General features: G+C 32.2%; 3 protein-coding genes across 6 annotated transcripts; 1 reads left to right on the top strand and 2 right to left on the bottom strand.

Annotated features, from left to right (window-relative positions):
* Positions 1 to 1,002: 1,002 nt before the first annotated feature.
* lft (Limb expression 1 family member lowfat) lies at positions 1,003 to 4,165 on the top strand. Of its 2 annotated transcripts, none has more exons than XM_033345912.2 (4): positions 1,003 to 1,158; positions 1,535 to 1,722; positions 1,788 to 2,134; positions 2,211 to 4,165. In XM_033345912.2, exons 2-4 carry the CDS (start codon positions 1,566 to 1,568, stop codon positions 2,613 to 2,615), a joined length of 909 nt encoding a protein of 302 aa, XP_033201803.1. In that variant the 5' UTR covers positions 1,003 to 1,158; positions 1,535 to 1,565; the 3' UTR covers positions 2,616 to 4,165. The 2 variants fall into 2 exon arrangements, with proteins under 2 accessions (XP_033201803.1, XP_033201802.1); XM_033345911.2 differs by having other exon boundaries at positions 1,040 to 1,197.
* On the bottom strand, positions 3,205 to 5,106 carry ClpP (Caseinolytic protease proteolytic subunit). Of its 3 annotated transcripts, none has more exons than XM_076621757.1 (5): positions 4,681 to 5,106; positions 4,279 to 4,365; positions 4,031 to 4,165; positions 3,531 to 3,921; positions 3,205 to 3,471 (listed from the first exon to the last, which is right to left on the bottom strand). In XM_076621757.1, the coding sequence occupies exons 2-5, from the start codon at positions 4,315 to 4,317 to the stop codon at positions 3,308 to 3,310; spliced, it is 729 nt and encodes a 242-aa protein (XP_076477872.1). In that variant the 5' UTR covers positions 4,318 to 4,365; positions 4,681 to 5,106; the 3' UTR covers positions 3,205 to 3,307. The 3 variants fall into 3 exon arrangements, with proteins under 3 accessions (XP_076477872.1, XP_033201804.1, XP_033201805.1); XM_033345913.2 differs by having other exon boundaries at positions 4,733 to 5,106; XM_033345914.2 differs by having other exon boundaries at positions 4,279 to 5,106.
* A 1,404-nt stretch (positions 5,107 to 6,510) lies between these two features.
* On the bottom strand, positions 6,511 to 14,049 carry LOC117163547 (adenylate cyclase type 10). Its single transcript, XM_076621399.1, is given in 28 exon segments — positions 6,511 to 6,787; positions 6,883 to 7,021; positions 7,104 to 7,215; positions 7,295 to 7,434; positions 7,529 to 7,727; positions 7,797 to 8,086; positions 8,152 to 8,288; positions 8,347 to 8,670; positions 8,734 to 8,849; positions 8,929 to 9,034; positions 9,036 to 9,381; positions 9,460 to 9,541; positions 9,654 to 9,803; positions 9,873 to 10,013; positions 10,085 to 10,232; positions 10,284 to 10,368; positions 10,408 to 10,590; positions 10,657 to 10,748; positions 10,818 to 10,993; positions 11,539 to 11,726; positions 11,809 to 11,936; positions 12,002 to 12,305; positions 12,379 to 12,705; positions 12,850 to 13,050; positions 13,106 to 13,229; positions 13,324 to 13,599; positions 13,714 to 13,896; positions 13,977 to 14,049. Coding segments are annotated over 28 exon segments (4,917 nt in total). The 3' UTR covers positions 6,511 to 6,640.
* Positions 14,050 to 14,351: the final 302 nt, after the last annotated feature.

Below are 14,351 nucleotides of genomic sequence, written 5' to 3'. Positions count from 1 at the left end.
GTTGTTTTGCGCCATCTACGATTTAGAATAGTTATATCTGAGATTATATTCAGCCACAAACGAAATACAAAATAGATCTATCATCCAATGGATTTTTTGTCTTACATGTCTGGGACTTCAAGGCCCCTTTACCATGTTGATCATTTCCAACATTACCAATTCAACACAGAGTATGATTACAACTTTACTAGCGGTTGATAGCCTTTTTCCAGGTGCTTATCTATTCTATGTCCCTCTAAAATTGAAAATAAAATTTCTGTCTAAAAGAAAGAAAAAAATTCTAATGATATGATATTAACTGTAGAACATTGATTAAATTATTAGTCTATTTCTGTAAATATGTAATATTCAATTTCCCGTATCTCTTCTGTATTTATGATCATACTTAATTTTAATTCTAGCCATTATTAGTCCCGTTATCTTGTTTCTGTTGAATTGAAAATGATCCAGAAATAATAAGTGCGATAGAATGATAAATATGATTATTATTTTTTGTCTGGTTCTTTTTTATCAACTGAGTATTATAATTTCTAGTAACAACAGCAACTAATGTATGGCGCTCTATTTGCATGTGTAATCCTACGAATCAGTGAGTTGTCTACTCTAAACATTTTCATTGTCGTACTTATATTTTTATATATTTTTCATTAATTTTATGATATATGAAGGAATAATTAAAATATATTTTATACTACAATTAAACATAACAAATCTATATTTTTGATTTTTTAATCATTCAATAATAAGTATTTTTAAATATTTCAATTTATTACAATTCTAAATAACTATAACTTTGTAGTGTTCTCGAAATAAGATAGAATTAATATCAAATTTATCTATATTTAAAATAATATCTTATTCTTGGCCATATGTTTTCTCTCTCTCTTTTTCGGCTATCTCTCTCTTTTTTATTGATATATTAATATATAGCATTAAAATTATATATTTAGGCATGGGTTCCATGTTCATAGAATCCGACACTGCGCTTGGTAGAGAATGTTGATAATCAGTTGGCAATCCTCCGTGATAGTGTCATCGTACCATGGGGTACTTGACCGAGGTAGACAGCCCTGGTTTTCTGGAAATCGTCAGTGGTCCGGTGCCATTAAACACGTTATATGTGTATTGCAATTTGATCCCGTAGCGCTGGGTCAGAAAGTAAGTTATACGAATTCCTGGGCATTCGGGTCTCTGCAGGTGGGTCACCAGGGTTTCTTTTTACATTCGGTCTCTTCGGTGTCGTAGCAATTCCTTCTCCGTTTCGTCGTTTGCATAACATCTAAGACCTGTCATACTGAACGTTTCAGAAAGATAATCTTTGCTAATATTGTTTCGCTAACTTTAGTTACGTATGTAACTAAAATTTCCCTACTTCATCTGTTCGTTTCTTTCGTTTTATGATCGACTAGTCTTCAAACTCAATATCGAGACAAAAATTTCATTTATATTTCGCCAACAACTACTTTTTTTAATCTGAAGTTTTTTTTATTATGTAGTTTATTCAATCAAAAAATTATAATAATTACTTTTATAGGACGTAAATGTACGTGAGCTTTTAAAAGGTGATGCAGGGCATAATGCCAGTTAAAACAAAATCTCGTGTTCCTGAAAATATGGGTATCACAGGTGGTTTGGTAGATGCCAGAGATAAGCAAGTGTTAAAGGAAGCAGTAGAAGCAGTTGTTAACAGCTTTGCTAAGCATACTCAAGGCTATGGAAGAGGTATTACTATTTCTTTTTTTATTCAATATTAAATTTGTTATATATTATTTCATTTTTTCTTATAGTAAATGTGGTAGAAGCTTTGCAAGAGTTTTGGCAAATGAAACAAAGTAGAGGAACAGAGCTAAGAAACGGAGCATTAGTTATTTATGAATCTGTACCTGGTACCAGTCCACCTTATGTATGTTATGTTACTCTCCCTGGCGGATCTTGCTTTGGTAGTTTTCAAAATTGTCCCACTAAAGCTGAAGCTCGTAGATCAGCAGCAAAAATTGCTTTAATGAATTCTGTTTTCAATGAACATCCAGCACGTAAGATAACAGATGATTTCATAGAGAAAGCTGTTGCAGAAGCAAGAGCTAGCTTTGCTAAGCCCTCTGCAACTTCCAACAGTGTTGGCAATCAAACACAGGTATGTTCTTAATTTTGTTCTTTGAGTATATCTATTATTTATGGGAATTATATTAAATGAATTGTTTAATTTTTAGGGAAATGGAGATGAGAAAGAAGATCCAAATACAGGTATAGGTGCATTTCGTTTTATGTTGGAATGCAACCGTGGGAGAACAATGTTAGAATTTCAAGAATTAATGACGGTCTTCCAATTACTTCATTGGAATGGGTCTTTGAAAGCAATGAGAGAAAGGCAATGTAGCAGACAAGAAGTAGTTGCTCATTACAGTCACCGAGCTTTAGATGATGATATGCGTAGTCAAATGGCGCTAGATTGGGTAGCAAGAGAACATGAAAGCGGTGGCGGCGTTGTTGCTATGGAGTTGGCATTGGCTGAAAGAGAACTTGAAGCAGCACGTTTAGCTGGAAGAGAACTTAGATTTCCTAAAGAAAAAAAGGATATATTAATGCTTGCACATGCTCAAGTATGCCCTCAGTGATTTTTACAAAGTGATCGTGCAATTTACATGCAAAAAGAGATACGACACTGGTTTTGCAAAAGCTGGTATTAGGGGAATATTTTTAATGACATACAATGTCACTATATTGTGAAGTGCTTTATTGTTGTCTAGCATTGAGACACATAATCAATTCCGTCCTTTTTATGAAGTATTTTTGGTGATAATAGAATATTAATGGAATTATAAACTTAATGTATTTTTAAGAATACCTTAAACGCGTGACTACTATTTTAAACTGCGATAAAAAAACACGCGCAGGACAAACCATTCAAATCAAAATTAATTATTAATTGTATATAGATATATTTCGATACAAAATCTTGTCTTCCGTTACAACCTTATGTCTCTTTCGCCTCATAATCATAGTATTACATATGTTCGACATATAGCGAGAATGCTTGGTGATGTATTGCTTGCCTGAGGAATATAAAAGAAATATGAATGGTTTTTTATCAAAACATCAATTCATATGTTTATCATTTATGAAATCATCATTCTATGTTATACATTTACATGATATTTACAAAACGGGCAGATTTGCTGTACTTAAGTAGTTATATACATGATATAAATTGTTTTAAAAATATTTTATTGCTATTTTTAGATATCGATAAATACATGTTTTAATAAAATCTCATAATTTTAAGCACATGTGTTGTTTAACCCTAATATCAAGGTTGATTAGTAACTTCAGTGACAGCTTCTTTCAAGGATAATTTTGTGCTTTCGGCTTCTGCTTCTTCTTCTTGCATTGGATGAGATAATACCTTGTCTATAATTCCAAATTCCTTTGCCTCAGTAGGACTCATGAAATTATCTCTTTCCATACAACGTTCTGTAAAATTATAATGTACTAAAAACATTTAATTAACATGATTTTACAAATTCACATACCTATTTTTTCCAGGTCTAAGCCTGTATGCTTGACATATAAATGATTGATTTGCTTTTTAAGCTTCAATATTTCTAGGGCTTGTATTTGTATATCAGTAGCTTGGCCAGACACACCTCCTGATGGCTGATGTGTCATAATTCTTGCATTAGGCAATGAATGACGCATACCCTTTGTTCCTGCAGCTAATAATAAACTTGCCATTGAACATGCTTGTCCTACACACCATGTTGCAACAGGAGGTAAAACATATTGCATAGTATCATAAATACCAAGCCCAGCTGTTACACTTCCACCAGGTGAATTAATATACATATGAATTGGATTTTTACTATTTTCTGATTGAAGAAATAAGAGTTGAGCTATCACTACAGAGGACACATTATCTGTAATCTATAAAATGATATAATTTCTTTTATTTTTTACTTAAAAAAATTAATGAGAAATCATAAATTCTAGAAGAGTTTAAATGTAAATGGATTAGAAGGAACAAGGTACACACCGGGCCCATTAAACAAATAATCCTTTCTTTTAAGAGACGTGAGTAAATATCATATGCACGTTCTCCTCTTCCACTCTGTTCTACGACTACAGGTATAAAATTTAGGTACCTACTGCATACTTTCTGACCAGACCCCTGCAAATTTAGAAATATTCAGCCTTAATTATGAAAATGTAATAGTACTACTAGACCAAATTTTTGAAAATTTAAAAACAAAAAATTAAATATTGTCATACTAAAATACTTACAAAAATTTGTAGTAAATTATTTACTTTTTTTAACAACATTTTGATAATTTCACGTTTATTATTTTCATTAAATTCGGATATATATTACTGCAAACAATATTTTACATAACAAACTAATAAGCAGTCTGAGAGATCTTTGTTAAGAAACTAAAGAATAAAACATAACCTAAATAAAAAATTTGTTATTACGATTGATTAAACGACATGAAAAAAGTCTCTTCATTAATACAGTTGCATCATTTGTATCACGGTTAAAATAAGATAATCCAAATACTTCATTTTTCATACTATTGGTTTTGGCTGTTGTAGGTTATATTTTATTTCTTTTAATTTAACTTTCTTTATATAAGGAAATATTTAATATATTTCATTTTTTATCTTCAAGTCTCTATTCGAACAAACCAGTTAATCCAGTTACAAAGAATTTTTTTATAAAATGGCTGTCGAAACTAACTTGTCCTAAGTGCAACGTAAACAGGGCATTTCTTTATACAGTGTGTTTTATTCATTTGCATTATGACAAGTATCGTAGAATTGATTAACTGATTGCGCATAAAATATTACGTTTATAATATACGATTAAAATAACTTTATATATATATATTATATAATTAATTAAAAACATGTGAACGGTCTTTAATGTTTTTGTTATACGCACGGTCGTATATAATTGTGGTTATGTAACGTTAAGTTTGTTGTGTGCATTAATGTAGCCAGTTTAACTAAGGAGAGTACAGCAGAAAAGCGAAGTTTAACATTTAAATAATTTATGAATTATTGCAAATTTCTATTTGTAATATTGTCATCATATGACAGTTTCATTGAAACCCATTGGTTAGTAAAATCGATTTTACTTTATTTCAGTTAAGGTTAACTCTATGTTTGAACGTAGAAATCTTATCTTTTTAAATTACGAAATTTATATATACATGCAAAAATATTTTTACAGAGCAACAATGAATATATATTCATTATTCAGGACTACCTGTCAAACAATAAAATTTATGGCTCCAAAACTATCATCAATGGAACCATTCACAAAAATTATACATCGTAATATGCATCATATATGTGATAAACAATATTCAAATAATTTGTCAAATATGTATATGAACAAAATTAGTTCAATATTACTGCAACCATCACTACCAATGTATAATATCATATGTGGTTTGAAAATGAAGACTGTATTAAAACGAAGATGTAGACATTGCCTATTAATGTGGAGAAATGATAGGGCATACATAAAATGTAAGGTAAAACCAAAGCATAATCAAGTGGAAAGGAAGAAAAAGGAATATAAAACATGGATATTGACACATGCTTCACAAAGTAAAGTAAGGGAATGGTAGAGTATTATATACAAAAGGTAACATTTGAATTGTACTTTAAAATAAAATCATTTTAAGATAAAAATTCATATCTATTTAATTTATATTTCTCATGACAATAAATTTCTCATCGTTATGTGTTTTATATATGACACTGTACATTAATAATATGCAAGTATAATTTTGTTTAAGTGCCTATATAGTATTTATATTATATTATTTTGAAAATTGTACTTAGCATCTGTACACACTGGATGCTGAAAAAAATAATATTGTTACTTTTTATTCGTTTTTGTATTATATTATGTTCATTGGTAAAAACTATATCTTACTATAAGGGGGACAGGTAAAAGTACAGATATTACGTAATGTTGTATATGGATGATATTTATTATAATAACTTGCAAAACCTCTAGGCATTGTGGGCACAAAGGGAAGAATAGTGGAATAACAAACCTGTTAACATATTACTTTACTATTGGAAAATATTTTATAATTATAAGTATATATTTTTAAAAAAAACATACCGTATTAGAATTAGTAGGAAAGGTTGGTAAAATTAGTTGACAACCTGTTAATGGTTTACTTGAAGGTGAAGGTGCAGTTTGCATTTTATTATAGTATTATTATAGTATTTATTAGAGTATAATATTAATAATATTATTATGGTATTAATAATATATATAAGTATTAATTTTATTAAATACCCTGTTTATAACAGGCTATTTTAATATTAGAATTTTTTTGATTAATTTTACGTATGATTTTAACAAGTATCCCAAAGTATACACAAAATCAGAAAATTGATCGTCGTGTTTTACCATTGTCATTTGTTTTGAGTTTCATTTTTTATTTAAAATCTGAACTATACAGTCTGTGCCGAATATCATTGTATGATAGATTGTACATAAACAGATTACAATAAAAAAAAAGTAGACACAAATTTTCGTTTTCGACAATATTTTATTATAATATGTATCTTATTTTGTATAATTACATTCATTTTAATTGAAATTAAAAATAAAAAGTTGTCAAAGAAGATATTTTGGTAAGGGAAAAGTAAAGATTATCATGTTTGAATTATTAACATTGATTTCATCCCATTTATCTAGTATTTTACTGTTCGTGATTTCTCTCCATTTGTCTGTATGTACAGAAGAGATTCCACCTGACCAAGCCTGGAAATGTTTTAACATTTTATACAATTTTATCTTTTCATAATTAAAAAAAGGTGTAGAAAGAATATATCATTAGATAAGATTCTGATAGAAACCTTTTCACAATGTAGTGCCCATGCGTAAATCATTTTGTTTTCCATTTTTTTGCATACTTTCTGTAATTTTTTCAAAATCTTTATTGCGTTACTTTTCTGCGATTTTATCATCCAATAATAAGCTTTCAGCAACATATATCTATAGTAATACCAAATATTTCACTTCAATATTATAATTCAGTCATTTAGAATTGAAGCTGTTAATAAATATTAAAGTATACCTGGGAATTACGATTTCAACAATTTTGCTCATTTTCTTTGTATCTTTAAATATGCTTTTAATCTCCATCATAGTAATAGCTGCATCAGCATTTCGACTATTTAGTTTATGCACTATGCAGATGATGCTTTAATAAATTCCCAAGAATTTTGCAATAAATGCTTTTAAACTTTGAAGTAAAAAGATATATACCATAAAGAATTAGTAGGCCTTCGAGCTTTTTTAAAGCAGTAATTGTTGCTGCAACTATATGTTCATCCATTATGTTAATGCTCTCCACGTTTCTACCGCTCCATACTTTCGCAGCTTCCCATTCTTCAGTTCTAATACACCTTAGAGACAAATGTTACCAATTTTTGTTTTGATGTTAATGATATATTTTTCAGTTTTTTATAAAAATTAAGACGAAAATTTATGAGTAGATACCATAGCCACATTGACGTGAAATATCGTCTTTCTGCTTCTGGATCATGTAAACTGATCATTTGTTCGCCTTCCTGAAGAAAGTACTGTTCACAAGCTTGGAAAGGAAGAATCGTTAATCCAGTATCTAAATGGACGTCAGCGCAAAGTGCATAATACCAAGTACGTCCAGATTTGTCAAAATTATGATGAGATATAAACTCTATAATTATATAGAATATTTACGAAATTTTTCAAAGGTATCAACAATTATAATTAGGTAGTTTATTACCTAATTCCCTTAATTGAGTAACTACTTCCGGATGTCGGCAAGAGATCATCAGCAAATGAATTAATCGTGGTAGTACCACCAGCTTCAAGAATGTGGATCCGATCGCACTGGCCATCCTACTACAAATGAAACCGATTTGAATAGCTTTTGAGATCTGTCCCCTTATCCAGCGAGAAAAGAATATTCCTGTGTAAAGTTGGACGATCACATTCAGTTCTTGAGCTTCAAGTGTTTCTCTGCTTTCGTTGCAAATATTGATAGCTCTTTGTTCCAAATATGGAACTATATATCTGTAGAATAGTATAAAAGTTTCGTCATAATATCGAATGTTCGATCATAATCTGAAAATTCTCACCTGTCTTGATACATATGTGCTGTGATTAGCATGTTGGTGAACGATGTACAGAGAATGTATAAATCTTTGTTAGATTCCAAAGCTGCGTTCAAACCCCACATTGCTGCTAAGCGAGCGTGTTTCTTCATCCCTTTAAACTATATAAAACAGTATAAGTGTGTTTTACGTTCACATAATTTCAATTCAGTCAATTACCCTGAAGAGTTCGAACATTTGCGCCAAGCATTCTGATAATTGTTTAGTATAATCCACATTGTCTCCTTCGAGACTGTTTAGCAGCTCTGTCTTCTTGGGACATATCAATTTTATTTTTAAGTTCATCAATTGCGTGAGCGAGCTCAGATCGATCATCATTTCTAGCTTTGGAAATCTGTATCCTAAATTTTTCAATGCCATTTTGAGAGATCCTTCGGCTTCGAAAATGGAACCGCTTTCAAGAAAACATTGTCCTTGAAGAGTCTGTATCTTCGCAGTGAGATAGGGTAAAAGAACTATTTCGTCTTCGTTCGATTCGAATAGCTTCAAGTATTAGATGTGTTGGATTACATAAATATTAAACTTTTAGAACAGAAATTTGTATACCTTCACTAGGACAGTTTCGCTTTCTGATAGAAGCTTTCGAGCTTGAGGTATATTACAATTCATCAAGCAAATTTCTGCAAATTCTAGAAGAGCAGTGAGCGTCTTTTCAATATTCCCTGAAATGTTATGTTTTAATCACGTTATGTTTAATCGTAATTACTAATTGGACGAGTTATGATTAAGAACAATACTTACCAATGCCACGACAATGGTCGAGTATTTGAGTATAGACTGTCATCAGTATCAGTTCACACAGGCAGTTAGAAAAATCTACATCTGAAAACGTTACCGTCGGTTTCCTTTCCACACGTCGAAATAGGTTCAGGCAAGAAAGTAATTCCTTTTTCTCTATTACTTAATGTTATTATCAGTGTTACTCGAGAAGAAATTGTCGAAAGTTGATAAGGTTTTTCAAAACTTTTCAATTTACTTTTTTTGTCTTCCTTGTTAACAGCCTCATCGTTATAATCCAGTTCAAACATTTCATCGATGTCTGTCATTTTTTTCTTTCTATCTTCTTTGTTTGATGTTTTCCCCAATAATTTTGCGAATTGACCCTCTCCGCAAGAAACACAACGTCTTGTATAGTGTTGCAAATATTTCAATGCCTGGTTGTGTAATTCTATCTTCTGATTTTCCGTAAGCAATCTTCATGAATATTTTATTAATATTATGTGATTGTTTTTTTAATATTAATAATTATCTTGTAATTAATTAAATTAGTACTGATAAGTGGTGTCACGAAACATTGACATCTTAAATCTCATCAAGCCGCAGGAAGCATATCTTGGCAAATCTACCAGTTCATCTAAGAAAATACATCTCTGCAGTAGTCAAGTCAAGTCATCAAGTCAATTTACATATATGTGTAACTTTATACATTTCCCTTAACTGCTTTCGTTCTTGATTGCAATTAATACCTGGAATAGTGAGACCAATGCACTTGCAGAATACGTCCATCTCTGAATTAGGATTTCGCATATTTTTTATAAATACTATAGGGCCCGCATTTTTGGAGAAGTCCCCAATTGCACAGCCGAAGACTCGTATTTCAAAGAGTTTCGTAACAGCTAATAAGTCGTACAGTTCTAGATGGTCAGGTAAACATTATCATATCGTAAATAATAAACGTGTTTTACCAAGTCCGATTTCTCTTTTAGCAGTGATGGACATTAAACTTTCTAGCATATGTCTATTCACCGTTTCCCCGATCACTGAAGCACATTTCAAGAGAAGTTGATCAAGAGGTGTCAACGAATCGTAAAGCTTCAATATCATAGCTAACGTAACAAGATATTTCATGTTATTTATCAATATGATATTATTCTGGTGGATTAGTATTTCTTTTTACCATCCATCGTAATTTCAGAATCCACGTCTTCATACATGAAGTTCTCAGTAATGTTACAAATCGCGATTATGGTTTCCTCATTGTCGATACTCAAATGTGGTTTCTTTAGAGTCATCATGTCTTCCTCCAACAACGATATCACGCTGTCCTGAAGTAAAGTATTGTTATCATCTCATGTAAAAGATTGGTAAGAACGTACTTTGAAGCTCGCTCTGTACATCTGCCATTTGTCTTTTCGATAATCAGGACTAGATCCGTCTCTTTCCATTACGGTTGAAATAAATCTGATTTTAAATTCCGCGGGATTAGTACTTATTCATAACATTTGTATAAGTATATGTTTTCGAGTAAACCTTTCCAACATAGATACAGGAGGTAACACATAGCCCTTTATATTTGCTTCCCTTTTCGTTATATTTACTATCTCTAAACCACCGACTTGGAGAAGACTCACTAAATAACTCTCGATCCAGCCAGGATTCCCGAAGCTTCTTTCTTGTATCAGTCTTTAGAAAAATTGAGACAAGATCAGTGACAGAATTTTGTCAAATCTGCAAGTTTATTCAATTTACTTTTCCAATTCTGCAGGTAAACCATTTACATTAAGTATCTGACACGCTAAGCCAGCATGGTACCACTTGTCTATCCCAATCAATTCAATTACCTTTTAACGAACAATTCAAGTCTTCATTGCTATTCGATTCATATTCGAAAGAAGCAAATAAATAAGTACCTTCGCTCTGTGCAAAAAATTTAAATATAACGGAAAGTCTGTGTTCAATTTCCGACCAATAGTCAGTGCAAAGAATATTTTGTCTCTTTTTGTAAGGACATCGAAGATTTCCAAAGACTCCCGATCGACATATTCCGCATCATCGATGATCACCACCCACAATTCTTCGAAGCAGCCTTTCATTAATTTCAATAGGAACTTTCTTAAAAGCTTTTGTTTGTCCATATCAGTGAGAGCGTTATAACGATGAGTGATAGAGAAATGCACATTGAAGGGTTGATTAAAAACACACAGGTAGTACGTGTGCTTCATTTTGCCCAGTCGTAAAAGCAGTTTGTCTTCGCGCTCTTTTCGCGTAGAAGTGCGGGTGAAACCAAGAGGCATTGAAAATAATAAATGTACCAAGTTGTACGGGGCCTACTCTAAGAGATAAATCACATTTCTTTGCCGTTTACATTTAAATTTCACTCTGTTTCATATTAAAAATATCTTATCGATGAAATGTTAATACTGATGATTATTGATTAAATTCTAAAATTTTATAGCAATTGAAAAGGTCAACCTTGTTATCCTCTGCTTGTAAAGAAATGTAATTATAGCGCGTTTCCACTGGAATGTTTTGCGTAAATTCATCTAATAACCTTGTCTTTCCTATTCGTGGGTCGCCTCTTTGTGGATACGATGGTTGAAAAATGTATATTATTCGATAGAATGTTTTAACTATAATGGCGAAATAATAAGGATAAGTACTTTATGATAAGTGTATTATATTTTGGTCGTGCGCCACGGTTTTTTTTAGTCCTCTTGGAATATTCTAAGAGTCTCATTAGCATCCTTCTAAAAATTTTAAGTTCCTCGGTTCGACCAAGTAAAGGATACTTACTGAAAACTATGTCTGATACAATGTACCTAATGAATCAGACATGAATTCAATAATCTTGTTCCCAGAATGTTAATATAAAATAAATGTTAATACCAGGAATAGAATTACTTTGGTTGTTCCTGAAATTCATATATCGGTCCGATATTGGTGATTCCTTTTAAGTATCTTGGTTCTTGTAAAATGAAGTGCCTCGCCTCTAAGTGAGAATTGAGGAAACTTTCTCGATCGCAGACCACCTAGCAATTCTTTGTTTTTCCTTTTCCTTCGGTGAATTAACATTTGGTTATACACTAACTCTCACCTTGTCTCTATACGCCACCATAAGCCTCGCAGCCTTGTTCACTGATATTCCAATCACGGTGTATTCTCTCCGTAAAATGTGCCCTACGACTCCACAGTATGTCACTCCCGTTGTCACGCCTACCGTTACAGATTTCACATTTTCTATCGCTATGAGATTCGATCGTAACTTCGACGCGCATCTTAAACCGATTTGCGATTCTAGTTCATGTTTGTCGCCTCGTAAACCGAACACACAAAGGAACATTAAGTCCTTGTCGAAGAGGGACGTCTTGTTCACGCATCCGTGCATCCCATCGACGATCCTTCAGTCGAAAAGTCGTAGGAAGATTGATCGATAAAATAGATCACAGCCCGACGAGAAGGAAATAGGCTTACTTGCACACTAGTTTATAAGCAAAGTTCACTAAGGCAATTAATTGTTTTTTGCCTACGTTGGAAGTGATTACATTGATAAAGAGAATCACCACCTGTCTCATTTCGGTCAGATATTCCAATGGTTCGTCCATTTCGGTAGACCGAATGACTGGTCTCAGCATGTAGCTTCGTAAAGCTTCTTTCAAACAAGCTTGTGCTGCCTTTATAACTTTAGGCCGTACTAAAAACATTATATTTTTAAGCACCGAATTTTTTTTAGAAATATGACAGTCTGTTCTGCTTACAGCTGTAATCGACTTGCTTAAATTTTCCACTCTCGTAAGTCGTACCAGTTATATTCATCATCACCATCTTAGACTCAGGATCCATTCTGGGAATTATCGTCGAATCATAAAAATCCGGCTCATATTCGTTGTCTTCGTCTATGTGAAGTATGAAAGATATATTTTTTTGATTTCATAAAACTTTTACGAAAGACTTGGACGACAAAGATATATTTGAATTTTAACACTACCATCTGTACTGATGATTGATTCGTCAACTTTAGCTTGATACCACATGCTCGTGCAAGATATAATAAGTGTGTGTATACCATCTGGAAGCGTTTCATGGACATATTCGTTTGGATTAGCCCACTGCCAGCTACTAGGAGCCACTAGGATATCGCCTCCTCTAATAAAATTAATATAAAAATTATAAATCACTAACGTAAGTTTTCTCTGATTACCGGCAAAGGCCTTCGGCGAATTTCACATCCCACACTGGTGTACCGGTGATAATATAGTGTGACATGGATTCGGGATCTCCGATAGATGTGAAGTATGTCTTTCCAGAAGCAATAGCTAATTTTACTATAAAAAATATTAGAAACCTGTTTTAAATTGCGAATGCTCGAATGTTCAATAATAATAATAATCAGAGATATCTTTTTCTCATTGAACAAACCCTTAAGAGTCACTCCAACTTCAGTATCATAGGACCCAAAATGTTTCTGAATGATGCAAGCAGTTTGCATCGCTGCTATGGCCAAGTCTCGCATCATCATTCCTTCATGGAGCTTCCACATCACGATAAACGCATCTCCAGAAAATTTCAATACGTCACCATTGTGGGAAAGTATTTCTTGTACCATAGCACCGATGTAACTGTTCAAGGTTTCTGTCAGTTTCGAAGGTCCGCCTTTTCCGGTTTTAGTGTATTTCTCAGCGAGGTCTGTAAAACCTTTATCAGGAATATCTTTACGTTATTAACTGCTTGATTATTAATCCAAATTTTATATTCACATGTTTCTGCAAATTTTTTTTTATTTAGAATGGAATCGTCTTCGTGTTATACCTGATATGTCACCAAGCATTAAAGTGGTGTAGTACATTCTGGTATTATAATCGTCATAGTGATCCAGAATTTCATCCGGACACATCGAAGCGAATATTTTCGTGTGATGCTCGAGTCTTAATTGCTCTGATTTTAACTCACTCTCCTCGGAATGGTCCACGAATTTCCTTTTTAGCGTGAACACTTGGATATATGTTAATTACTTTTTAGACTTTATTAAAATAATTATTTAATAATATTAAATTCTAATTACATTAACTTACCATCTATGTTTAGTTTTTTACGAATTTCTCTTCGCGCAATTCTAGCAGGATTGTACACAATTTGGTTATTCATATTTTATCCCTAATAAAATGTATTCTGATTTAATTTATTATTTATAGGTTTGATTTATTAGAAGAAATAACGTTACCCTAAGCGATCTTCTTTTATTGGGCAACTTCAGTACAGTCACAGATTTATATTATATTCTCCATCACTACTTTGATTCTTTAAATTTATGTCCTCATTTATCAAAGTGGCTGCCATATCGTAATAGACTCGCCTATTACAAGGTTTAAGAGATATAATGCTACTTTGTGTTCTTTCATAAGTGTATTTATTCAATTCAATGCCAGGTCTATAATCAAAGTCTCGGA

Source organism: Bombus vancouverensis, chromosome 9, assembly GCF_051014615.1.
Source record: "Bombus vancouverensis nearcticus chromosome 9, iyBomVanc1_principal, whole genome shotgun sequence".
Taxonomy (NCBI): Eukaryota; Metazoa; Arthropoda; class Insecta; order Hymenoptera; family Apidae; genus Bombus; species Bombus vancouverensis.
This window is presented reverse-complemented; position numbering and strand designations above follow the sequence as displayed.